The sequence below is a fragment of the Trichomycterus rosablanca genome, chromosome 20 (genome assembly GCF_030014385.1).
Source record: "Trichomycterus rosablanca isolate fTriRos1 chromosome 20, fTriRos1.hap1, whole genome shotgun sequence".
In the NCBI taxonomy this organism is placed as follows: domain Eukaryota; kingdom Metazoa; phylum Chordata; class Actinopteri; order Siluriformes; family Trichomycteridae; genus Trichomycterus; species Trichomycterus rosablanca.
In genome coordinates, this window is record NC_086007.1 from 27,892,377 (window position 1) to 27,916,505 (window position 24,129).

General features: G+C 43.2%; 3 protein-coding genes and 1 long non-coding RNA gene across 4 annotated transcripts in view; 1 reads left to right on the forward strand and 3 right to left on the reverse strand.

Moving 5' to 3' along the window:
* Window positions 1-5,480, reverse strand: part of LOC134334333 (protein Smaug homolog 2) — a 13,623-nt gene extending 8,143 nt beyond the window's left edge. Inside the window, exons 1-4 of the mRNA XM_063016589.1 lie at window positions 5,209-5,480; window positions 902-1,405; window positions 321-815; window positions 1-117 (exon numbers count right to left, since the gene is read on the reverse strand). The exon at window positions 1-117 is cut by the window's left edge and continues 126 nt beyond it. Coding sequence (XP_062872659.1) covers window positions 1-117; window positions 321-815; window positions 902-1,097 — 808 coding nt within the window. The 5' untranslated portion in view covers window positions 1,098-1,405; window positions 5,209-5,480. The remainder of the gene's footprint in view (window positions 118-320; window positions 816-901; window positions 1,406-5,208) is intronic.
* Window positions 5,481-6,530: 1,050 nt separating this feature from the next.
* On the forward strand, window positions 6,531-11,293 carry gmfg (glia maturation factor, gamma). The gene is made up of 7 exons (XM_063016277.1): window positions 6,531-6,609; window positions 7,278-7,374; window positions 8,147-8,196; window positions 8,349-8,396; window positions 9,494-9,578; window positions 10,151-10,224; window positions 10,874-11,293. The coding sequence occupies exons 1-7, from the start codon at window positions 6,607-6,609 to the stop codon at window positions 10,943-10,945; spliced, it is 429 nt and encodes a 142-aa protein (XP_062872347.1). The 5' UTR covers window positions 6,531-6,606; the 3' UTR covers window positions 10,946-11,293.
* A 99-nt stretch (window positions 11,294-11,392) lies between these two features.
* On the reverse strand, window positions 11,393-19,217 carry paf1 (PAF1 homolog, Paf1/RNA polymerase II complex component). The gene is made up of 14 exons (XM_063016275.1): window positions 19,059-19,217; window positions 17,961-17,990; window positions 17,772-17,864; window positions 17,178-17,299; window positions 16,926-16,992; window positions 16,529-16,630; window positions 15,523-15,628; window positions 14,947-15,015; window positions 14,746-14,849; window positions 14,473-14,589; window positions 14,211-14,339; window positions 13,255-13,360; window positions 13,012-13,090; window positions 11,393-12,887 (listed from the first exon to the last, which is right to left on the reverse strand). The coding sequence occupies exons 1-14, from the start codon at window positions 19,103-19,105 to the stop codon at window positions 12,508-12,510; spliced, it is 1,551 nt and encodes a 516-aa protein (XP_062872345.1). The 5' UTR covers window positions 19,106-19,217; the 3' UTR covers window positions 11,393-12,507.
* Window positions 19,218-19,784: 567 nt separating this feature from the next.
* On the reverse strand, window positions 19,785-23,205 carry LOC134334499 (uncharacterized). The gene is made up of 5 exons (XR_010015495.1): window positions 22,887-23,205; window positions 22,775-22,801; window positions 21,427-21,563; window positions 21,230-21,274; window positions 19,785-21,102 (listed from the first exon to the last, which is right to left on the reverse strand). It is a non-coding gene; the product is annotated as an uncharacterized LOC134334499 (long non-coding RNA).
* Window positions 23,206-24,129: the final 924 nt, after the last annotated feature.

Consider the following 24,129-nt stretch of genomic DNA (forward strand, 5'->3'; position numbering starts at 1 on the left):
CCTGGCGCCCGGACGTGTCTTCCTGGCCTGGCCAATCGGAGCTACAGACCTGCTGATTGGCCGGAATGTGGGACACGGTGCGCTTCAGGGGGCTCGGGTGCACCTGACCAGGCAGACCTAAAGGATCAAACTGTAAACCATGAATCCCCAGACTAGAGCTCAAACTACACCTTCTGTTGTTGTTTATTTTGTTATTTCTCCTGACATGTTATACACATACGTTTATGCTGGTACCATAGTACAAATACCAGTTAATATTGGAGAGTGTAAATATCTGTTTACACTGGGCCAAGCTACCCATAACTCCCTGTGCCACTGACCTGTGCTGTTACCGATGCCGGGTGAGGTCATGCCTCCCGTCCCGGGAAACGCCATGTGGCCGTTCTGTCCGGCGGGCGAGCTGCACGTAGACGGCGGTTTATCGAGCCAGACGTGGCCATCCAGCGTCTCGGCCGAGCTGGTCCACTCGTCGGAACCCTGCCGAGCATGGTGGTGGTGGTGGTAGTAGAGTCCGGACTGGTGCGAGGCAGGGGGCAGGGGGCGGGCGGAGAGGTGCTCATCCAGGTGGTTGAGCCAGAGCGCGAGGTTGGTACGGTCGTCGAGCGTGGTGGCGGGGTGGATGAGCGCGTATGACAGCAGCTGGCGGCTCTCCTCCACGAACAGGCTGCTCTCTATGGTGTGGCTCAGGACCTGCTGCAGCAGCTTCATGTACTCGCATTTGGCCTCGCTGTTGCGCGGCTGCAGCAGCGGGAGGTGCGAGAGCAGCAGCGACACCGCCTTCTCCTTCGGCTCCTGCTGCCACTGGCTGACGATGGCTGAAAGGGAACGCATTATCTGGGTAAATCTGTGTGTTTGCACCACGCAGGGGCGTCACGTTCATGCACTTTTCAAAACCACGTACCTGCGTTGTTGGCCTCGGCCTCTAGTAAGTGTATCTCGGTGCAGTCGGCCAGCCAGTGCTCCAGACAGATGTGGAGGAAGCGCGCTTGCGTCCGCGACACCCTCTTCAGCAGCGACAGCAGCGCCACCGTCTGTTCGCACTCGTTCCATCCCTTAAACCAGTCAGTCAGTATCCCCACCTGGTCCCGGAACATCATGGCGAACCCTGGCGGAATGCTCACGGGGTACGGGGTTCAGTAAAATCGGGCGTGTCTTCTGGAATGAATCGGGACACAGTTCAAAAGGAACACCCCACCCTAAAGGCTGGGGGCCTTGATGCAACGGTCCAACAGTCCACTCGGCAGCCGCATAAGAAAGGCTTCACATGGTTCTGGCCCGGTGTGAGGGCCACCAGCGTGGGGAGAAAGCAATGATGTCTGAGCTCAAAGGTCCCAGGAAGGGTGCGAGACCGGTGACCAACACTCGGAAGAAAGGCGCGGCTCCAAGACGCTCCGAATGCTCAAGGCTGAAAGCAAAACACACATCGTTACATCCTTACAGAATAATATTAGTCTTAAAACCTACTGCTAGTCTGAAGGACCTAAAGTTGGGTTACTACATGATTAACCCATTGGGACTAAAAGAGCAGCCTTAAGTTGATTTAGCTGTGAGGCCTTATATAAACAAGATCCAAATATTCAAAAGTTCAGAATGTGTTGCAAACATGCTGTAAACCAAGGAGCTGCTCATAACAGCTGACATTTCAGCAATCGAAAGCCCGAATTTTTATCCAGGCCAACGAGAGAACCCCTCTGTTACCGTAGTAGATGAACAGAACAACCTTATGAAGGCCAACCATTAGAAGATGACCTAACAACCAAGGACTTCATGGCCGAACTCCCTGACGCACACCACTCTCGACCAGGTAGCACAGGAAAGGTGACCGACCGAGGTCGGGGACGCAGTTCTTTGAAATGACCGACCAAAACTGAAACTGGAAAGGCACAGATGATGACCAGAATAATACAATCCCCACGGTCATGCATGGAGGGGGTCAGTGACGATGTGGGATTGTTGAGCTCGACCATATGACTGCCCTCATGGATTCACAAACACCAAGGCATTCTGAGGAGGAACGTTCTGCCTTCTGTGGTGAATCTGAACCTTGGTGGTGATTGGATTTTCCAGCTAGATGACCATCACAAGCTTGGTTAAGGAATCAGTCCTGGAATATTAGTGGGATTTGAAAAAAAGCACAAAAACCATCAAACCTCAACAAGCTGGAAACTTCTGCACCATAAGAAGAGGTTATCATGGCAGAACGATGTTCCACCAAGTACTGAGACTGGGGGGGATAACTGGGTATCAAGAGAACTAAATTTTCTTGAGTTTAACTCAACATGATGTGGACTGACTGAAATATTCTCTGTTTACTAAGATGTCTTCTTGTAGCTTCATTTAATTCTACACACGTCACTTCAGTACCCCTTCAGTACCCCTTCAGTACCCCTTCAGTACCCCTTCAGTGGAGTTCAGCTGACGCTCCTCTGTAAACTACCGACCACCTCCAGCCTCGATTAAAATCCTATAAACAATTCGTACCGCTTCAGTGGCGAGCCATCAGTATCACCCCTGTACCGCCATCCTTACACAAGACAGAACACAGAAACACTCGGACATAATCAGCTTTAATACATCGACTAATTACACCACCTTACTGCAGACTTCAGCAGCTCTCCGTTCCAGATTACCTTCGTCTCCGTTCCAGACCGTTCTGATTCTAAACAGCCACAAATAATTCATTACAGCCACCAAAGTTTACCAAAGATATAGCTGGAACACACATACGGTGATGGACAAATTAAGGAACCTGTAACAGGATAATAATATAAAAAAACTGATCAGGGAACAGACAGGAAAATAATACAAATATTCTAGAAACGCTCTCAGTCTCTTAAATCTGAGCACAGGAGGAGTGTGACCAGGTTCTGTAAACTGGTTCATATTTGTGGTTATACGACCACGCAAATCAACCAAACCAAACTATATCAAGTCCAGGTCTGTTCCCCTTACGCCAAGTTCTTAGCACATCTGCTTTTCTGAATTACGACCCTTCCGTTTGGACTGTAAACAAACGTCTTTTATTATTATTATTAAAACAAAAGGCTGAATATAGGCAATCTTCTTCTTCTTCTTCTTCGTCCCGTTTGGTTGAGGGGTCGGCTCTCGGCGGATCATGATCCGCGCATCGATTTGGCACAATTTTTACGCCGGATGCCCTTACTGACACGACCCTCCCTATTTTATCCGGGCTTGGGACCGGGCTTGGCACTACAATGCACTTGTTTTGTGCATCTAAGCGGCTAGGTATCTATAGGACAATTCAGTGTTTCCAATTAGCCTGGTGGCATGTCTTTGGACTGTGGGAGGAAACCGGAGCTCCTGGAGGAAACCCACGCGGACACGGGGAGAACATGCAAACTCCGCACAGAAAGGACCCGGACCGCCCCACCTGGGGATCGAACCCAGGACCTTCTTGCTGTGAGGCGACAGTGCTACCCACTTATTATTTCCAGTTATAAAGCAAACACAAAAAAAAGCTCAATCCATTTTCTTTTCAGATGATTTGTGTATAATAATTTAAACTAAACTGCCAGACTGATTAAACCATAACTGAAAAATACACATAGTTCCATATATATTTTATTACTAACATAAAGTAAAGTGTAATAAAGCCCAGCGCACTGTGCATCGTTTTTACTTTTAATGGAAAAAACGACTGCTTTATGATGTGGGGAAATAATCAACAGCACAGTGCATAATAAATAAATAATAAACCATATAAATGATTATTTTCATTATTCTGTTGGATTTCTTTTGGGTGAAAAGACGCCATATGTGCTGTGCATTGATGATGTCTTAAAAATACAAACATAATATGTGATTTGTTGTTGTTATTTGGAAAAAGAACCAAAATACACCGGTACTGTGTGTAACTTCTGTCAAACAACCTGAAGAAAACAAATAAATGCACTTTTATAAGGAGCTCAAAGGCATTGTGCTACAGACACTACATTTACTGCAAAGCAAAAGTTTTTTTATTCTTTTGCATTAAGAATCCAACAAAAATCCAAATGCATTATGTGTAAATTTTACATTGCAGTGTAAAATTACAAATTCTCCTTTACCTTACATTTAGATAAATGTTTATTAGGTATTGTAAAAGTAAAAACAACAAATATTTCCACACAGTGAGAGACAAATACAGTGTGCATTATCATTTTTTGGTGGTGGTGAGGGTTGAAGAACTGTGCACATTTTCAGTTCTAAGAAAAGATGAATTTAGGTAACAGTGTGTGCAAAAACCCAAACTGTGTCACTGCTCAAATAAACATCGTTTCTGGTTTTGGGAAGGAGGGGGGCGGATTTGGACCTAAACTATCTAAACAACTTAACCATTCACGATGTAAATGCAATATGTATGTATAGATATAATAACTGTAATAATAATAATAATATCTACTGATAAGTAAAGCCTTGTACTTGTGCATGGTTTTAGTGTTAGTTTTAAAATGGAAGCAACTCTTTAAAGAACATTTATCATGAGAAAGCAACAGAAATACAGCCTGCATGGTTGGAAAAATACTCTACTGCATGTACAAACTAAATAAAAACAAAAGCATTGTGCATGTTATAAAGCTGTGAGGTATTTAGTGGATTTTTGGAGAGGGCTTGGTCCCTCATCATCCAACAACAATGTTTTTCTGACATTTATCCAGCCACCCCTCCCTTTATCACTCCTGCATACGATCTTTTCTAATACATGCACTTAAATACTCCAAAACAACACAGACGGCTGCAGAATGTGTGTGTTTTTTATGTGTTTGTAACAGTTTGTTGACATAAAAACGTTTATATGGGTAAAAATGCCATGCAAACATTACCAGAGCAGGAGACAGAACCCTGCTACGGTGCTAACAGGCTAATGCATTAGCACCTATCATCCACACTAATTTAAAATACGAATTGACATTTAATAATATACAGTTTATCTAGTTTTACGTGTGCAGTTTAAGTATGGTACATATTGAAGAAGACCTAATTGAATAAATGTGGACACTTTGCTGCCGTTACGCTAAGCTAACGTGCTAGCCCCTGTGCACTGAATCTCTTAGGCTTTGTGCTAATTAGCATTAGCATGCTAGCTGCAAGAGGATAAAGAAACGCATCTAATTCATTATTATTCACGCTAACTGAAGGGCAGTTGTAGTCAAAAACAGGCAGCACTCCAGAGCAAAATAAACACAGAGTAAAATGTTAAATATTTACCAGTGTTGGTGAAATCCAAGCTAGCAGAGCGCTGTTAGCTTAGCCAGGCCTTGCTATATCATATCCAGCCTCCGCTCTTTTCCAGCACAGGATCGGGCGCAGGATCCTCTTTGTTTCTTCGGATCGTCTTCGTGAAGCGCTCGGGTTTTTTCGGAAACTCCTCGTACACCGCGTCCGTCCTCAGTACAGACCCACCGTGTGTGTGAGTGTGCTGGTGTGATGCAGTAATACTTACTGCTGATCCGAATTCTCACTGAGTATGGGGAGAGTCCTCTCCCCTCCAAACCACCGTCCCCTAGTGTGAAAAAGTATTTGCCCCCCGTCTTATTGATGCTGGTATTGTAAACTGGTCACACTAGACGATTTTAGATCCTTAAATCACGATAATTGCGACACTTCACACTTTGTCAAAGACATTTTAATGTATGTAAGGGACAAAACAGTACAATTCCTATATCACCTTTAATAAAAGTAATTGTCCCCTTTGTTAGTGGGGCAGTTGTAGCCTAGTGGTCAATGTACTGGACTAGAAATCAGAAGGATCTTGGTTTAAGCCCCACCACTGCCAGGTTGCCACTTAAGGGCCCTTGAGCAAGGCCCTGAACCCTCAATTGCTTAGATTGTATACTGTCACAACTGTAAGTCACTTTGGATAAAAAGCGTCTGCTAAATGCCGAAAATGTAAATGTTAGTGCATGAAGGGTGACACGGTGGCTCGGTGGGTAGCACTGTAGCCTCACAGCAAGAAGGTCCTGGGTTTGATTCCCAGGTGGAGCAGTCTGAGGTCTTTTCTGTGTAGAGTTTGCATGTTCTCCCCATGTTTGTGTCCTCCCACAGTCCAAAGACATGTTGATTGTCAGGTTAACTGGAGATACTAAATTTCCCTGTGATGGACTGGTGATCCAATCAAAAACTTGTGATCTCAGCAGCGGTGGGTAGTGCTGTTGCCTCACAGCAAGAAGGGTCTGGGTTCAATTCCCTGCCTGGGTGGCTAGGGTCCATTCCTTGTCTACATGGATTTCCTTCGACACTTCTAAGTGTGTGTGTGTGTGTGTGTGTGCCTAGTGATGGACTGGCGTCCCGTCTGGGGTGTTACTTGCCTTTCACCCAATGAATCAGACCCACAGCAACCCTGACCAGGAGAGAGCAGTGCTAAAACAGACAGTGAATGAATAAATGAATATTTATGACTCAGCAAATTGTCTGAGAACAAGCAGGAAATTACGTGTGAACGTTTATCTTGTAAAGCCGCAGAAATGAAACGCTGTCAGAAATTCTGTCCGTGTCAGTATTAGCTTTGAAGCGCCTCCCTGTTCTCTGGGTCTGGCAGCAGCATCCTGTCACAAGTTTGCCGTTCAAGGAGGAACTGCTGCTTCAGACGCATCGTACCGTACAAATATGGTAAAAACAAGAGTCGTTTTTGTACTTTTGATTTTAAATTGGTTTTAAATGATGTAAATAAGAGTAAATATTGTAAATATTCATGCATGTGAACGCTCTGTGCATGTTCAGGGGTGTTAATACTAATTCTTTAGTAGTGTTGGGTTATTTTGCTTTCACTGATACGGGAAGTTGTTGTGTGCAGCAGTGTGTGCTGTAACACTTCCTGTCACAATGAACACACACACTGTGTCGGCAGGAAGGTGCCAGTTCTTAGTTTAGTACCAAATAATGATAAACTGTCAAATAAAATTAATTTTTTATGCAAGTCCGACATTAATGCACAGACGGCCATCTGTGCTGCTCGGTGGGTAGCACTGTCACCTCACAGCAAGAAGGTCCTGGGTTTGATTCCCAAATGTGTGGAGTTTGCATGTTCTCCCCATGTCTGTGTAGGTTTGCCCAAGTGCTCCGGTTTACAGTCCAAAAAACATGCAGTCAGGACAACTGGAGATACCAAATTGCCCCTAGCTGTGTGTGTGTGATGGATTGGCAAACTGTCCTGGGTGTTTCCTGCCTTTCACCCAATGAATCAGACCCACCGTGACCCTGACCAGGATAAAGCGGTGGTAAACCACACAATGAATGAATGAACATAAAGACGTTATAAAGATGTGGTTGTGTTTCAGTCGAGCTCACTGGTGGTGTGTGAGGTGGATTCAAGCCTGCAGGAAAAACTGAAGAAGTTCCGATTCAGGAAGGAAACCACCAACGCTGCCATCTTAAGTAAGTGGCACCATGACTGCAGGACGAGCTTATTAAGAGGTGGCTCAGTGGGTAGCACTGTCGCCTTAAGGCAAGAAGGTCATGTGTTTGATTCCCAGGGGGAGCGGTCCAGGTCCTTTCTGTTTGGCATTAACGGGTCTGTGTGGGTTTACTCCAGTTGGTACAAAGCTTCTTTCCACAGTACAAAGCTGTGCAGTCAGGATAATTGGAGCGACTAGATTGCCCTAGGTGTGTGTGTGTGTGTGTGTGTGTGTGTGTGTGTGTGTGTGTGTTTGCCCTGTGATGGAGTATCGACCTGTCCGGGGTGTTTCCTGCATTTCATCCAGTGAATTGCACCCACCACAACCCTGACCAGGATGAAGCAGTGATAAAACAGACACTGAAAAATTATTATTATTATTACTAATAATGTAACTTTACTCCATTGCTCAGGGGTCCAGGTTTTGTGCTGCCTTTGGGTGGTTCGGTGGGTAGCACAGCGTAAAGGTGTAGGTCCTTTCTGTGCTGAGTTTGGCATGTTCTCCCAGTGTATGTATGGGTTCCCTCCTACAGTACAAAGACGTGTAAGTGAGGTGAACTGGAGATATGAAATCGGCCGTGATGGTGTTTGACATTGAACTTGAACTGATGAATCTTGGGTAACCTGGAACTACCGGTCCTGTCATGAATGTGGAAAACATCACCTTATAATCCTAATAAATAAATCAAATAAATATTATACGTATATAACAGCTATTAAAATAGATCTAATTTTATGCTTGTTTTCCTTCAGTGAAGATAGACATGGAGAAGCAGCTGGTCATCCTGGAGGAGGAGTACGAGGTGTGTGGGAAACCTGGACCTTCCAGAGCTCTTAACAACAATCAGTATAATAAAATGTCTTATATTAAATAATTACTTTGTTATTTATTATATAAAATAATTAATAATATTAATAAATGTTGGATTGTGATGAAAGTCTGTTGGTGTTTCAGGACATTTCACTGGATGATCTGAGGGAGGAACTTCCAGAGCGCCAGCCTAGATATCCTCGACATCACCATACAATCATACATTTATACATTCATTTACTGTCTGTTTTAGCACCACTTTATCCTGGTCAGGGTCACAGTGGGCACAAATCTCTAGGGGAAAGGCAGGAAGCACCACAGACAGGTCACCACTCCATCACACAGACTCGAACACACACCGTGTCTGTGTGGGTTTCCTCCGGGAGGAAACCGGAGCTCCCGGAGGAAACCCAGACAGACACGGGGAGAACATGCAAACTCCACACAGAAAGAAATCAAACCCAGGGCCTTCTTGCTAACAATCTTGGAACATAATCTTCACAAAGCACTTTTCTATCAGTGTGGAGGAGGAATTGGACGAAAACAAGCATGAAGAACCGTGTGGATGAAACTCGCCCTACTTCATGAACCTGCGCACTGATATAAGACACAAGGCGGATAACTTGCTAGCACTTGAGGAATCACCATTACATACATTTGGCTGATTCTAATCTCTAAACCGTCAGATATTAACGATATTATTAGCGGGACCTTCGATACGTGTGTCTGATTAACTTATTTACAATTCACATTAACCGCAAAAGCAAAAAAAAAGACACAACACTGATTTTGGCGCGGCACGGTGGCTCTGTAGCGCTGTCGCCTCACAGCAAGAAGGTCCTGGGTTCGATCCCCAGGTGGGGCGGTCCGGGTCCTTTCTGTGTGGAGTTTGCATGTTCTCCCCGTGTCTGCGTGGGTTTCCTCCGGGTGCTCCAGTTTCCTCCCACAGTCCAAAGACGTGCAAGTGAGGTGAATTAGAGATACTAAATTATCCAGGACTGTTCGATATAACCTCGTGTGATGAGTAACTACCGTTCCTGTCATGGATGTAACCAAAGTGTAAAATATGACGTTAAAATCCTAATAAACAAACAAACAAACTCTGATTTTGGATCAGCAGGGGACTATGGGTATTGTAGTCTTTTAAAAGTTAGCGTTCGTTATAACTTTCGTTATATTTTCAACATCTAATTATACAGTGATATCATATTATATGATATCTAAGGTTGTGAATATATATTTTTTAATTTTTGAGAAGAGTGTTTCGTTACTGTGCTTAACTGCAGTGCAGATTTATCGTGTACAGCTACAAGCTAACACACTCGGACGGGCGAGTGTCCTACCCACTCTGCTTCATTTTCTCCAGCCCTGTGGGTATGTACCACCTTTATACATCATAAATATTACACGTCTTCTTACAAATGATTTCATTTTATTCATTTAATTTCTTTATTTCAAGTTGGGACTGTAGAAAAATGGAAATAAAACAGACAGAATTTGTATTTAAATTTGGGACAGGGGCATGTTCACCACCTTTACATTACTTTTCCTGTTATACTTCAGATGCTCAGGGGTCCAGGATCTCTGGGTCCACTGCTGCTGTCTTGACTGCAAACAGATCAGTCTAGCACCTGCGCTCTCAATTTCCTCTCACAGCTTGTGGCTTGTTGTTGTGTAGAACCCACTCGGCTGGCACCACCATGCCACCCATAACCCTTTTCTGCTTTTATTTCAATCACCGCATACTGCATCATTGATGCAAAGCACCAGTACGGTCTTAACAACCATTAAAAAGTACTGCTGTGCTCTCGTTTGTGGAACCATGAATGAGTATGTCAGTGAATAATCTAAATAAGCCAGCTCCATACTAACGTCGTTATAACTGTATAATTCTGGATAAGATTCCGGGTTCAGATTTTAAATGTATTTAAACTGTCTGTGTTCAGGCTGTAAACCAGAGCAGCAGATGATGTACGCCGGCAGCAAAAACAGACTCGTCCAATCAGCTGAACTCACCAAGGTAAAGAAATTAATAAATGAGAGGTAACACATGCCAGAACACCAGAGCTGACATCTCAGACTCACGAGTTCGAATCTCAGCTCTGCTACCGGCCGGCCGGGCGCCTACACTGGGATCGCTGGAGGTGATTCCTCATATGTGTTGCAATTATGGCCATTGCTGGCTGATCAAGGGCACATGGACTACTGCAAATCTGCAATATTTAAATAAATCTTAATTAAACTGAAGACAAATCGACCCTCTCACTGGAAGCCCAGAGAACCAAACTAAAGCTCTATTATCAGACACATTGCAAGAAGAACCAGCTTGGAAGAGTTGAAGGTAAAAGAGGAAGAGAACGGCCAGCAACAAGATGGATGGATACAATTAGAGAAACAGTGAATAAGCCATTAAGGAGTCTGAGGATGCAAACAGAAGACAGAACGTTCTGGAGAAACACTTATTATTCACCAGGATTTACTATTAATAGTAATAAACAGTAATAATATTCCTATTCATATTAACATTATTAGTAATAATAAAATCAATAACATTATTGTTAATAACAATAAAACAACAACAATAATAAACCACACTGAACACGACACTTTTAGCCAGTGAGTGAATGAATAGCTTTGATAGATTTGACCTCATGTCCTTCTCTCTGTAGATCTTCGAGGTTCGGAACGCAGACGACCTCTCTGAGCAGTGGCTGAAAGAGAAGTTATCTTTCTTTCGCTGAGACAGATCGCAGCGCATCCACACTGATCCGGGACCTGTGGAGAACCTGACTGTGTAATGAAGCTGGTCTGGAGAAAAGCTGATTTCAGATCAGTGGAGAGAAGTTTGATTTGCAGTTTTATGTTTTTCTGTTTTTGTTGTTTTGTGATGCAGTTCAGATTTATTTCAGCTTGTAGAATCAAAAGCAGATAAAAATTTAATATTCTGTATTTCTAAATTATATTTTATTGCACTATTAATTTGATACACAACAACATTTTCTCAGCTGCCTGTATTAGAAGTGTAATGAAACTGAAATGTTATGGTACAAAAAGTGTGAAAATAAATGATGAATGTTCTTCGTCTATAATCGTTTATTTATTTACCTGAAACAGATTCCATTATTGGGACTAAAACTTGCATGTTCTTTTACATGGCTACAGGTCTGTGTGGACGCCCGGTCAGCTAACAGCCCATCTGAGATTTGAACCTGGATCTAACGGACCTCTGCGCAATAAAACCTAAATAAAACATTTCTTTAATATCTGTACAATACAGGGTTTAAAAACCAACCGGTCCATGTTTGGTCTAAACGACCTGAATAAAAAATACAAGATCTGACACAAACGTAAGAAAATCATTTGACTTTATTTACAGCAGTTTTTTCTTCACTGTGATGAAACTTCCCTTAAAAACTAACAAACAAACAAACAAAAAGTCCACAAGTGAGATCATGACCTTTGGAATATAATAAAGAAGAAAGAAATGAGCATCACTGATGTGTTGGTGAAGGTTTTACTGACAATAAAAAAGGAATAAAGCTTCATCAGACAAAAAAAAAGGTTCTGTTGCTTCTGACATCAACTATTAAAAACTTTAATTACCCTTTAAAGCATAAATGTGACATTTATTAGTCTCATCGCTGCATTTCTGATCGACGTGTACAAAATGAGATCCGTCATACAGAGTCCAAAGTTCATTAGGGCAACAAGGTTAAGTACTGGACTAGTAATCAGAAGATTGCTGGTTCAACTGTTGGGCCCCTGAGCAAGGCCCGTAACCCTACATTGCTTGAATTGTATTTAGTGATAATTATAAGTTGCTTTGGATAAAAGCATCCAGTAAATGTAAATATTATGTAAATGATTCCACCAGAGGAAACTCCTGCTGCAGTTGCATCCTCTGCTGGCTGATCGGTGGTGCTGCACAGAGACCCTCGTATGGACACCCGGGCTGGTAAGGTTAGAATTGGCTGTACGAGTTTGAGAAGTCAGCACTGTTGTGCACCACGTCATTCAGTTGAATTCATTTCCTCATGTGTGGGAAGGTTTTAGGAACCCGACAGCACAGTGTGACACAAGGAAAGAATGACTGTTAGGAAATTAAGAAGGTATTTGATGCACTGAAGAACATCTGTCTTGCAAAAACACTAAAATGTTCGTTCTAGTGACTAGAATTGAATCTGGGGAACGAAGGAACCCCGTCCTTCCCAAAATCTGTTTCATATTCGTCTTTGCTACGGTGAACAGTTTAATAAAGACGAGTGTAAAACGCAGGACACACGGCGCTGAGGATTTCAGTCTCTCAGTCGCTGTCGCTGGCGTCGCTGGAGTCGGAGCCTCGGTCACTGCCGCTCTGCGCCCCCCCCTCCTGAGACTGACCGCTGCTGCTGTGAGCGGGCGAGGACCTTCCGCTCGCCCTCCCCGCGTCCTCGTCCTCGCTCCCGCTCCTCCGTCTGCCCCCGTCCCCGTCCTCGTCCTCCTCGTCGCTGCCGTCGTCGCTGCCGAAGATCTCCTCCTCGTCCCGAGCCTGTCGGTCATCGCCGCTCTCGCTGCCGCTCGCCTTCCGTCCCTCGTCTCCGACGTTCTCGCCTTCCTCGTTCTCGCTGCGCCGCTCCTCGTCCTCGTCCTGCTCGGAACCGCTGTCGGAGTTCTCGCTCTCGCTGCCTTTCTCCTTCTCATCACCTGCGGTGGAACAGCGGAACAGAACGTCAATCACGGGCCGCGAGGTGTTTTAGAAAGAAACGCCTTAAACTGTGTGAGTGTGTGTGTGAGAGTGTGTGTGTGTGTGTGTGTGTGTTCTTTATACCAGATTCATGAGTGTCTTTGTCCAGGTCCTCCTCCTCGTCTTCTGGTTCATGGTTCTCCAGCTGAGCTCTTCGAGCCTCCTGTTGATCACACACACATTTTTTTATAAAAGCACTTTATTTTACTTTTGCACAGAGAAGTTTTATATTTTATATTTATTATAGGCTACATTTCAAGACCATGCCTATGGGGTTAACAACATTAAACCTAATCTGTGTGTGTGTGTGTGTGTGTGTGTTCAGACCTGTGCTTCCAGTTCTTTCTCGTTCATATCTCTGTGTTTGCAGACCAGCACAGCGTTGGTGGTGGACTGAGCGCCGGCCTTCGCTCTTCTCTTACTCAAGCGCACTCTGCAGAAACACACACACACACACAGAATATAACAATAAATCAGCATGTCACTGTTCCATTTTAACACGACCACCGTTCCCCTCTAACACGACCGCCGTTCCCCTCTAACACGACCACCGTTCCCCTCTAGCACGACCGCCGTTCCCCTCTAACACGACCGTCGTTCCCCTCTAACACGACCGCCGTTCCCCTCTAACACGACCGTCGTTCCCCTCTAGCACGACCGTCGTTCCCCTCTAACACGACCGCCGTTCCCCTCTAGCACGACCGTCGTTCCCCTCTAACACGACCGCCGTTCCCCTCTAACACGACCGCCGTTCCCCTCTAGCACGACCGTCGTTCCCCTCTAACACGACCGCCGTTCCCCTCTAACACGACCACCGTTCCCCTCTAGCACGACCGCCGTTCCCCTCTAGCACGACCGCCGTTCCCCTCTAACACGACCGCCGTTCCCCTCTAACACGACCGCCGTTCCCCTCTAACACGACCGCCGTTCCCCTCTAACACGACCGCCGTTCCCCTCTAGCACGACCGTCGTTCCCCTCTAACACGACCGCCGTTCCCCTCTAACACGACCGCCGTTCCCCTCCAACACGACCACCGCACGACCACCGTTCCCCTCTAACACAACCACCATTCCCCTCTAACACGACCACCGTTCCCTCAAACACGACCACCGTTCCCCTTTAACACGACCGCCGTTCCCCTCCAACACGACCACCGCACGACCACCGTTCCCCTCTAACACAACCACCATTCCCCTCTAACACGACCACCGTTCCCTCAAACACGACCACCGTTCCCCTTTAACACGACCACCGTTCTTGGTGCAGGAGAGAAGGAACCCACCTGGTCTCCAGCTCGTTGTAGTAAACACCGTCTTCATCTCTGAAGATGAAGAAGTAGTTCTCCTCGTAACCTTTGCTGGCCTTGTTCTTCACGTTCCAGTTGTACTCTCTCGCTATCTTATAATCATACCTACACACACACACACACACACACACACACACACACACAGCAATCAAACAATGACTCTCCGTGCACCATCCGGATCTCTGAATGAAAGAAATGTTAAAACCGTTCTGTGTGATGCATAATAAAAATGTCGTACAGATCATCAGGCATGTAGTCCAGCTCCTCATCCACGTCCCTCTTCCGTTTGCGCAGGGTCTCCTCGTTGGGTAAGAAGTACGCCACGAACTGGTTCCCTTCCTCATCCATCATTCCTCTACAGAGCAGAGCGCACACACACACGCACACACACACACACACACACACACACACACACACACACACACTCCTCACTTAGACCGAGAGTGCACTGCACAATACACACGTGTACAAACAGTCTGCGAAGAACACGAGCGCTCCCACACCCACGGACCTGATCATGGCCTGTGACATCATGTCCACGGCGGCCGAGCCGGGGACCTCTTTAGGAGCGGGGTCCGAGTCGAAGATGACCTGAGCACAGGGGTTTATCCACATCTACAGAAACAAAGAGAATTAGGGATGAAAGATGTTAGCATGCAAACGTCACATGTATTTACATCAGAGGGCAACAAAGTTTGGATGATCATCTCACCTTAAAGTCGGGGAAGACGGGCAGAACCTCCACCGGTGTGACTCTCGGCTTGCTGTAGTGTTGAGCGATCTGGAGAGAACAGAGACGGGATGTGAACACGACGCTGTTTTCTGCTCTGGTAGGACTGGGTGACATGATGGTGAGTAAAATCTGATTTTATTTATTTATTTAGTTGTTTTACGTTGTTTTTCATGTCAGTATATCATCCTTGTTAAGTGCTGCTCTCATATTGTTCTTTAAATGCCTTTTTAAATACCAAGATATTAAGGATTGTTTTCATTTTGATTTGGTTAAAGATCTTCGTCTCGCGGAGACACGCAGTTTTCTTGTCATGTTGACCGTACAGTCAGTGATGGACTACACAGGGATGAGATTAACAGACGAGTGATTTCCCGCCAGGATTTTCAATAATATTTTGCCACCGTTTTTATTAATTACATTTATTTCGCTTAGTGTTTGGCCTTGATGCGTCGTTTGTGTTGTCTGGGTTGCGGTAAAAATCAGGGACAAAATGTGAGAAGTGACTGATCGTACGGGCACAGAGACGGGCGTACAGTTACATTTTTCTGCACTCACGTTTTTCTGAGCATCCTCGAAGGTCTTTTCGATGGCGGTGATCTGACTGTCTCTGTCCTTGTAGATCTCCTCCTCCTTAAACTGCTGCTTAACCGACACGCCGATCCTGCACACAGCACACACAGTGAGGTTCAGTTACTCCTGTCTGATGTCCTGTCTGATGTCCTGTCTGATGTCCTGTCTGATGTCCTGTCTGATGTCCTGTCTGATGTCCTGTCTGATGTTCAGTCTGAGATTCTGTCTGATGTTCTGTCTGATGTCCTGTCTGATGTCCTGTCTGATGTCCTGTCTGATGTCCTGTCTGATGTCCTGTCTGAGCTTCTGTCTGATGTTCTGTCTGAGATTCTGTCTGATGTCCTGTCTGATGTCCTGTCTGATGTTCTGTCTGATGTTCTGTCTGATGTCCTGTCTGATGTCCTGTCTGAGCTTCTGTCTGATGTTCTGTCTGAGATTCTGTCTGATGTCCTGTCTGATGTTCTGTCTGATGTCCTGTCTGATGTCCTGTCTGATGTCCTGTCTGAGCTTCTGTCTGATGTTCTGTCTGAGATTCTGTCTGATGTCCTGTCTGATGTCCTGTCTGAGCTTCTGTCTGATGTCCTGTCTGATGTCCTGTCTGATGTCCTGTCTGATGTCCTGTCTGATGTCCTGTCTGATGTTCTGTCTGATGTTCTGTCTGATGTCCTGTCTGAGATCCTGTCTGAGCTTCTGTCTGATGTCCTGTCTGATGTTCTGTCTGATGTTCTGTCTGATGTCCTGTCTGAGATCCTGTCTGAGATCCTGTCTGATGTCCTGTCTGAGATCCTGTCTGATGTCCTGTCTGATGTTCTGTCTAAGCTTGTGATTGTTTGATGTTCTGTGTAAGCTTCTGTCTGAGATTCTGTCTGATGTTCTGTCTGATTGTTTGAGGTTCTGTCTGAGGTTCTGTCTGATTGTTTGAGGTTCTGTCTGAGGTTCTGTCTGATTGCTGTACGTCAGTGACCAGACGGTCGGTGTGATGTCCACTCACTTGACCTCCACTTTGTCGTTGGACACTCCGTATCTGTTGAACTCTGTGGAGATGTACTCAGTCCTCCTCATCCATGGTACCACCTTAGCATGCTGCTGCGACCTACACACACACACACACACACACACACACACACACACACACTCAGTAAGTATGCTGGCTCATCTGGCTGAGCTTGGTGGTTCTAGGTCAGAGATTTGTGGTGATCAGGGATGTCTGACGTCCGATGCCTCCTCAGGTAGGTAGTGGGGAGCAGGGCGGGTCACTAGGTTTTCACACAAACTCATCGACTAGTATAAAAAGCACACACACACACACACACACACACACACACACACACACACAACACACACACAACACACACACTTGAGATCTTCAAACACAGTTAAGCTCTGACCTCTTGGAGCTGGTGGGAGCCTGGATCTCTTCTTCCAGAAGTTTCTCATCAGCAGGATCCAGAACAACTAAACAGAAACACAGACACACTCAAAACTTAACATGAACCTTAATTTTCATTTCTGTTCACAGGGATTCGACCAAAACTCCTAATCAGAACGTTGTCAATCCATCGGTCCAGCCACAGAGCCTGTGCATGCATGTGTTTAAACATCATGCCTCTGATGAAGGTAGTGTGTATTATGGCACTTACTGTCAGGATCTATGCGGTATGTGTCGGGGTTAATGAGGTCGATGGTCACGCCCAGGTCGGGTTCTGTGAGCAGGTCGTGTTTGTGCTGTTTCTCGAGTGAAGTGGCTTTGTACTGAACAAACCTGCAGGAAAAGGAAAATAAAACATCACACATTTTGCCTAAAAGTGAACTTGGTGGCACAAATAATGATGCCTACCTAGACTGGCACACGTCTTTCTTAACTGAATACTGTTTTAAAGCATTTAGAACCATGAGGCTGCTAGTTCAGATTGCTGTCCCTGCGGTCTGCTACAGGTTTAGTCCTGTTTATGACCCTGAAAGCCCTAAATGGTTTGGAATCTTGCTGATTTCCTAAAGTCATAAAGCCAATCCAGAACTTCTCTAACACTCAGGAATAATCTCGGTTTAGCTCGTGAGCGTTTTGTTCTTAAATCATCCATAAAGTCTGGAACAGCCATAAAGGAACACTGGAAACACACCCCCACAGCCTGGTCATGATTAAATGCTGATTATTCTATAATTATGTTAAATATCATGATTTCTCAACGGTCAGCAAGTGTCTAGGTTTCACGTGGCTCATGACCAGGACTCACCTGTGTTGGTCGAAGGGATACGTGATGAACTTTGGGTCGAACGGGATATCAGGGAGGCTGTTGCAGTATTTCACCCGGCACACCACACCTGACCTAAAGACAACGACAGGAAAAATTTAACCCAAAGTCTTCAAACCCCTAACACAGGATGAGCAATTCTCTTTACTGATATTAACTGTGGGTACGAACCTCTCTGGTACCGTTCTGTGTGACGAGCTCCTGTGTGGGGAACAAAAAACACAGAAATAAACATTACTTGTAAATAATAGAATTAAATATATAATGTAAGTAGCAGAAAGTACTCCGGTCTGATGGAACAAGAATAAAAGCTTTTCAGTTAAAATTATGTAAAATACGGTGGTGGTAGCATCCTGTCATTAAGATAAGATGCTTTTTAACATTTTGGACTATCGAAATGGTCCGGATTAGTGGAGAGAAAATGTAAGGTACAAAAACAAACTAACAAAAAGAGAAAAACAAAACAAGGACGAATTATTAAAACTGATCTGTACATGTATGTCAAACTAAGCAGCTCATAAACAAGGAAAGTAAATACTGGAATGGCGTGTTAATAAAAGCTCCTAATTATATTATGCATGTGGATAAATGGACAATAATTGAATGTTGTTTTAAGTACCTTGTGTAAGGCCACAGTGTTCCGTACAGTTGCTCTTAATGTTATTTATAAGCTGTTTATTACCAATTATAACCCACTGCAATCTTGCCTGTACCTCATCATTCACAGAATAATGTCAGTAAAGACTAAAAGAAGCAGCAGGGATGGAATTACGAACTTGTTGTTTCTGTAAAATAAGATTAACTGGTGTTGTATGATTCCTGTTTACACTAACAGTGTTCCGCACAGCGATTCAGCCGGTGCTTATTGGACCTTATAATGACTTTAACTGTCAAAAATTAAACACATAGGTGCTTAAAATACAGGCAAGACCCCATCAAGAATCTGAGATCATTAGTACAGCAATAAAATAGTGTGGAGTCACTATAAAAGTGTATTTAACATTATATACATATCAATATGTTCATGCTAAGCTAAACTAGGCTAATTTAGCTGTCTAACATTTTGCTACAACTCGTGTTAGCTCTTGTTTATTACTAAATTAATATAATATTTGGCCATGTTGATGTGATGCTGGGAAACACCGTGTCTATCAATCAATCAATTATTTAATTAAAGTGCGTAATTAAGAATACAGTAAGCGCGTGTGTTAGCATGATGCTAGCAGGCTAACTGCTATAACAAGCTGCTAAGACGTTAACGATTCTTACCGATGTCCGTCCTCCCGCTGTGCTTGTGTTTGAATCGTTGGAGCCATTGTGACTTTTCTTCCAAACTAATTCTTAAACAAATATAACAATTGTATTATTATAAACTCCAATAAGGTGAATGTTTTGCTCCGCGATGGTTAAACTCTTCGTTCTGTAATTAGCTTCGCATCCAAAATCTGTAGCACCTCCCTTCTTAGGTGCACTCTGTGGTATGTAGAATAATGGCGCATGCACCCTTTCTAGTAGACATAATACTGGATTTGAAACACGACTTATTTTGACGTAACAGCAGACCGCCATACGACTGTTCGTTTTCCTACCCGTATTCCGTGTAATAAACACCAGACCGCCCGCGCAGAAAACGGGTGGAGTAGTGTTGTAGATTCAATTGACGTTTAACATTGTTTTAAACGTCAAAATCCCAGCACCCAGAGGGAAAAGAACAGTATTTTCTTTAAAAATTGAGAATATAGCTTTCAAATCAGAACTTTCCTACGGAACAAGTGAAATGGACGGTACATTAAGCGTGAACACACCATCCACATTGTAAAATACGGTGGTGGAAGCATCTAGTTAGAAAAAGCAGAATTATGTCGAAATGTTGCCATGTGTTTGTTGTTTTGCCCCATTTCTGTACCAGGATCAGGCTTCCATACCTCAATTACTTAAATTCCATTCACAAATAATCGGTTTACACTTTATAATAAAGACACGAGAACAAATGAATTCATCAGATTATTTATTGCATGTAGAAAATACACAGAAATCCACTAGAAAACAAATGATCCTTAGTTTAGATTGCACAAACTTTGCAAAGAACATTCAAAAGGAAAAAACAAAACAGCATTTTATCTGTTTAGAAAAGTCACAGAAAAAACTGGCAGGTTTAAACATTTAATATAAACTTGTCTTGAAGTTCATTTTACTTTATCTTAAAAAACAGATAATTAAAGGTGCAGTCAGAATGTTTAATGTCTCTCACAGGTTGCACTCCAGTGTCCTCATGGTACACGCTGGTTTCCCCACCCTATAGCTCTACCCCGGAGAGCAAAGTTTGGCTTCGTACGTTCATGTTAAAGACCTAACAAGCCTCAAAAATTCTAATGTACTTTTTGAGATCACTCATCTCACTGTAAAGATCATAATCAGCCTCACTGAGACTCTAATATTCCTACTGACATTTTTGTTTGAATAGTGGATAGAAAACAACTTTTCATAACACAAACGGTTGAGAAAATAAACACTAATATCTAACAATCAGGGTTATACGCTCCCGGTACACCTCAGTGTGGCCTGTGTATTGAAAGCACGGCTTTGGGGGTGACGTTGGTCCGATTTGAAGTTCGACAAAATTGCTGACTGCACCTTTAAAGTCTGAAATAACACATACAATCACATGGACTATCTCTGATAGCAGAATGTAATCTCTGTACGATACGATACGCGCCTGTTTATCATTCATCTCAGGTGACATCTTTATAGTTAAACTGATTCTGTAACATCAGTTCCATGTTGTGGCACATCCGGTTAAAAATCAAACAAAACAAAACCTCCGTCTCTTCTACCTTAATAGGCAAAATCTGTCTATTACTTCTACCATAAGAGCAGCATAGACGCATGTCCTAAAGATGAGATTTTAAGGTGGAGCTGCTTATACCCTGTTGTTCAGTTTATCAAAGCAAATAAAAAAACACGAGCAGCAATTTAGCGAGAACAGAATATCGAAAATGACAGATTACAGACGTTCATCTTCGTTTCTACCTGCTGCCGTTCTAAGACCTCGGAGGTGATCACCCCACCCTGCTTTGCAAAGAGACAAAAATAGAAAAAAAACACAGTTCCCTTTATAACCAACACAGAATCTGCGTCCGACCGAGAGCTCGGTGCTGACGCTCCGTCTGTAGATGTGGCACGCCGGGCGCAGACAGGTGAAAGATGGGAAGCAGTCGGTTGGGAAGCCACGTTCCTCCCCAGTCGTGTTAACTGGCATTCCCAGGTGAGGAGGCTTCACGCTCAGGTCTGTGTGTGGATGGAACGATCCGACCTGTCAGACACAACAGACCATATAAACCAGAAGTGTAAAGAACCGAGTAAAACCTACAGAATTTTAGAGAGGCGTGAATTATACAGATTATACACGGACGCCTGAGGAGCAGAGCTGCAATTATTACCTGCTTAGCATGTACAGCATCTGACCCGGATCATCAGCAATCACCCTAAAAAAGAACAAAAGACCAAAATGAATTAGTGCTGTAAGCACAAACACAAAGCATTTCTTTCTTTCCTTCCTCGAAAAAGATTAACTTGATTTCTTTTCTCTAAAACGATGCGTATCCTAATAATGAGACCTGATAACTGATTCACTCACCCGTCTCCCCAGTGATAGAAGGCTCTGTCCTGGTAGAAGAGACAGAGGAACAGCCACACACTGATGGTCTCCACCCAGAAGACTACAAACAGCAGCCAGACTGAGGAGAGTAGGAGCTCACACACCATCCTGAAGATCTACAGGGTGAGACAGGCCATCATCAATTAAAGGCAGATTAACCGTCACACTATCGATTCAGGAGTATCTTGTCCAGTTTTATATGACCAATTCTGTAATATCATGTGTGTTCAGGGTCAGATTTTGCAACCAGATCTGCGACAACACAGTTGCAATGTTATATCTGATTTTAAAAATAATGGAAGGTTTGGAGCCATTAGTGGCTGGTAAAAAAAATGAGATAATGAAATGTCCATTAGTTTTCCTGCATCAGCTTAGAAAAGCTAAAACTATTAGGCACCCCATCTTTTCACTTGCCTGTTACGGAGTCTCTGAATGCCCTTTCTGACCAGCATGGAATAGATTATGTTCAAGTTTGTGCACCTAATTTTGAGCGGTTTGGCGCATTTTCACCCTAGATAAATATGTTTCAAACCGGGAACATTTGTTCTCAGCTGAAAGCAAAGAACAGCAGGTCTTTAAGCACGAATTATGATGACATCCACGGATGTTTTAAGTTGTAGACATCGTGTTACCACTGTTTACCTTCATTCTGGTGAATTCCTGGTTCCAATGAACCAGATTAAAACCCAGAGTTGTTTTGGTCAAAAAGAGCTCACAGAGAGACATCATGCGTATGGAGAGACATGCTACAAACTCAGTGTAAACTTTAACACTAGTGCAGACGCATCGATCAGATAAGCAAATTTGTCTGTGACTGCAAATAGAGCTTATTATTGTACAAATATAATGAGTAGATCAATAACTGAGCACTATATTTGTAGACTCTTCCTAAATTGTGCACTTTATAACACAAAATAAAGAGTGTTGTGAATCAGAACATTACAAAACATCAACAGAATTGCTCAATTTTATACAACACAGTTTAGAACCAGGAAATATCACATTTTAAAAGGTGAATTAACAACATTGTAAGTAAAACGAAAATAAGAGAAGCTCTGGAGGTAGTGGAGGTCTGGAAGTTCAGACAAAGAGATGATTCCACTTTTTTTTATTAATAATTAGAATCTTTTTTCTCAAAGCTCTTGCATTGTATATCATAGTTTAATCTTATGAAAAGCCACAAATTACGGTTCACCTTTAAATAGGCAAGGTTACACATTGAATTAAATAAATCCTAGTTTATAAACGCTTTAAATACGATGCTATAATAAATGTAAATAAACTAATTGCTCAAACACAAAAACACATGTAAGTTTAAATCACTCACCTCTTCACTGCGTCACGAATTTTAACCCTGCAGATACACAACAAAATAAATATTAAAATCATCTACATTTACAGACTAAAATAAAGTAATTAATCGATCTGTATGAACTAACCTCGTCTTAAAACAACAATGCTAAGCTAGTCTGTTAGCTTTACGCAGTTTTGTAGCAAGAATTTGAAATAACATAAAACCTGCACTGTGTATCTTCATACAATTACACATACAAACAAAATGAGTAATTATTAAATCAAATAATAACAATCATTCGTTCGTTGTGTAATTCACTATAAAGAAGAGTTAAACGAATTAGCTGCTTTTGTTAGCTTTAGCTTTCTCCAACGAAAACAGTGTGCGCTCTTCTTCGTTGGTCATTTCGCCCAAAGTTTGAACCTCACTGAATCTCCAGCGACACCAAGAGGTTCTTACAGGGACCTACAATGATTCACTGCCTGTTTACCCTGGTCAGGGTCTAGGTGGGTCTGATTTATTGTCCATCACCAGTCAGACACACACATTTTTATAAATTTTAGCAGCTCAAATGAACCTGATTGTATGCCAAACAAGTTTGAGAACCACACAACTAGTGACTAAACAAGTTTGGCTGCAGAGTCCTCCAACCTACAGAGGGCGCCATGTAACCAGTCGTTATGCGGTAGTTAGCTCACTCCCAAACACAGCCAAAAGTGATTTAAGTGTTTCAAACATGTTCGTTTTGCTTCTGTAATAAAATATAATGTATTAATCACGACACGCTTGTATTATTATGGTGGTAATATGTGTTTAAAGTGACACGATGAAGTTGTTAGTCTTACTATAACGTTATTACCTCGAAAGCTAAAACCGTCATTGTTATCGGCTGCGTTACAAATCACTCCATTCTCCCTTTTTCGGTACACTACGTAGGGAATAAAGTCATAGCGTCTGTGACCTATCTAGTTCCCTTTGCGTTAAATACGTAGTCATTCGGGATACAGTCGCTTTTCTTAACGCTTGGTTGCTTCGTGTTTTCCCTCAACAGGATTTCTCCAGGTTACTTCTATCCGCAATTAATTTGTACGTACAATAAGTGTTTTTAAAATTATAATATTTATTCCTATGGGATTTTAAAATGTCTACTTATTAAGAAAAAAATATAACTATAATGGGTTGTTAACCGATAACTAGCAAAGTGTTTGACTTAGCTTGCTAGCTAGTTTGTTAAACAGGGTTAAAACGTATTTAAAACCTTCCTAAAGAATCTATAATGCTGTCCAAATAATAATAGTACAATTATAAGAGTGAGGAAAGTCGTAATAGTGTTAAATGTACATATGTGGTTACAAAGCAGGAGATTTAAGTTATATGTGATGTAATTT

Bases quoted from the DNA above. Each gene is read 5' to 3' on its own strand.
- gmfg (XM_063016277.1), top strand. The intron at 8,197-8,348 runs GTGTGTGGGAAA...TTGGTGTTTCAG, and splicing joins TCCTGGAGGAGGAGTACGAG to GACATTTCACTGGATGATCT. The intron at 8,397-9,493 runs AGATATCCTCGA...TAACTGCAGTGC, and splicing joins AACTTCCAGAGCGCCAGCCT to AGATTTATCGTGTACAGCTA.
- paf1 (XM_063016275.1), bottom strand. From the start codon at position 19,105: ATGGCTCCAACGATTCAAACACAAGCACAGCGGGAGGACGGACATCG. The intron at 17,865-17,960 runs GTTCGTACCCAC...CGTTGTCTTTAG, and splicing joins CACAGAACGGTACCAGAGAG to GTCAGGTGTGGTGTGCCGGG. The intron at 13,091-13,254 runs GTCTGAACACAC...TGTGATCAACAG, and splicing joins AGAAAGAACTGGAAGCACAG to GAGGCTCGAAGAGCTCAGCT.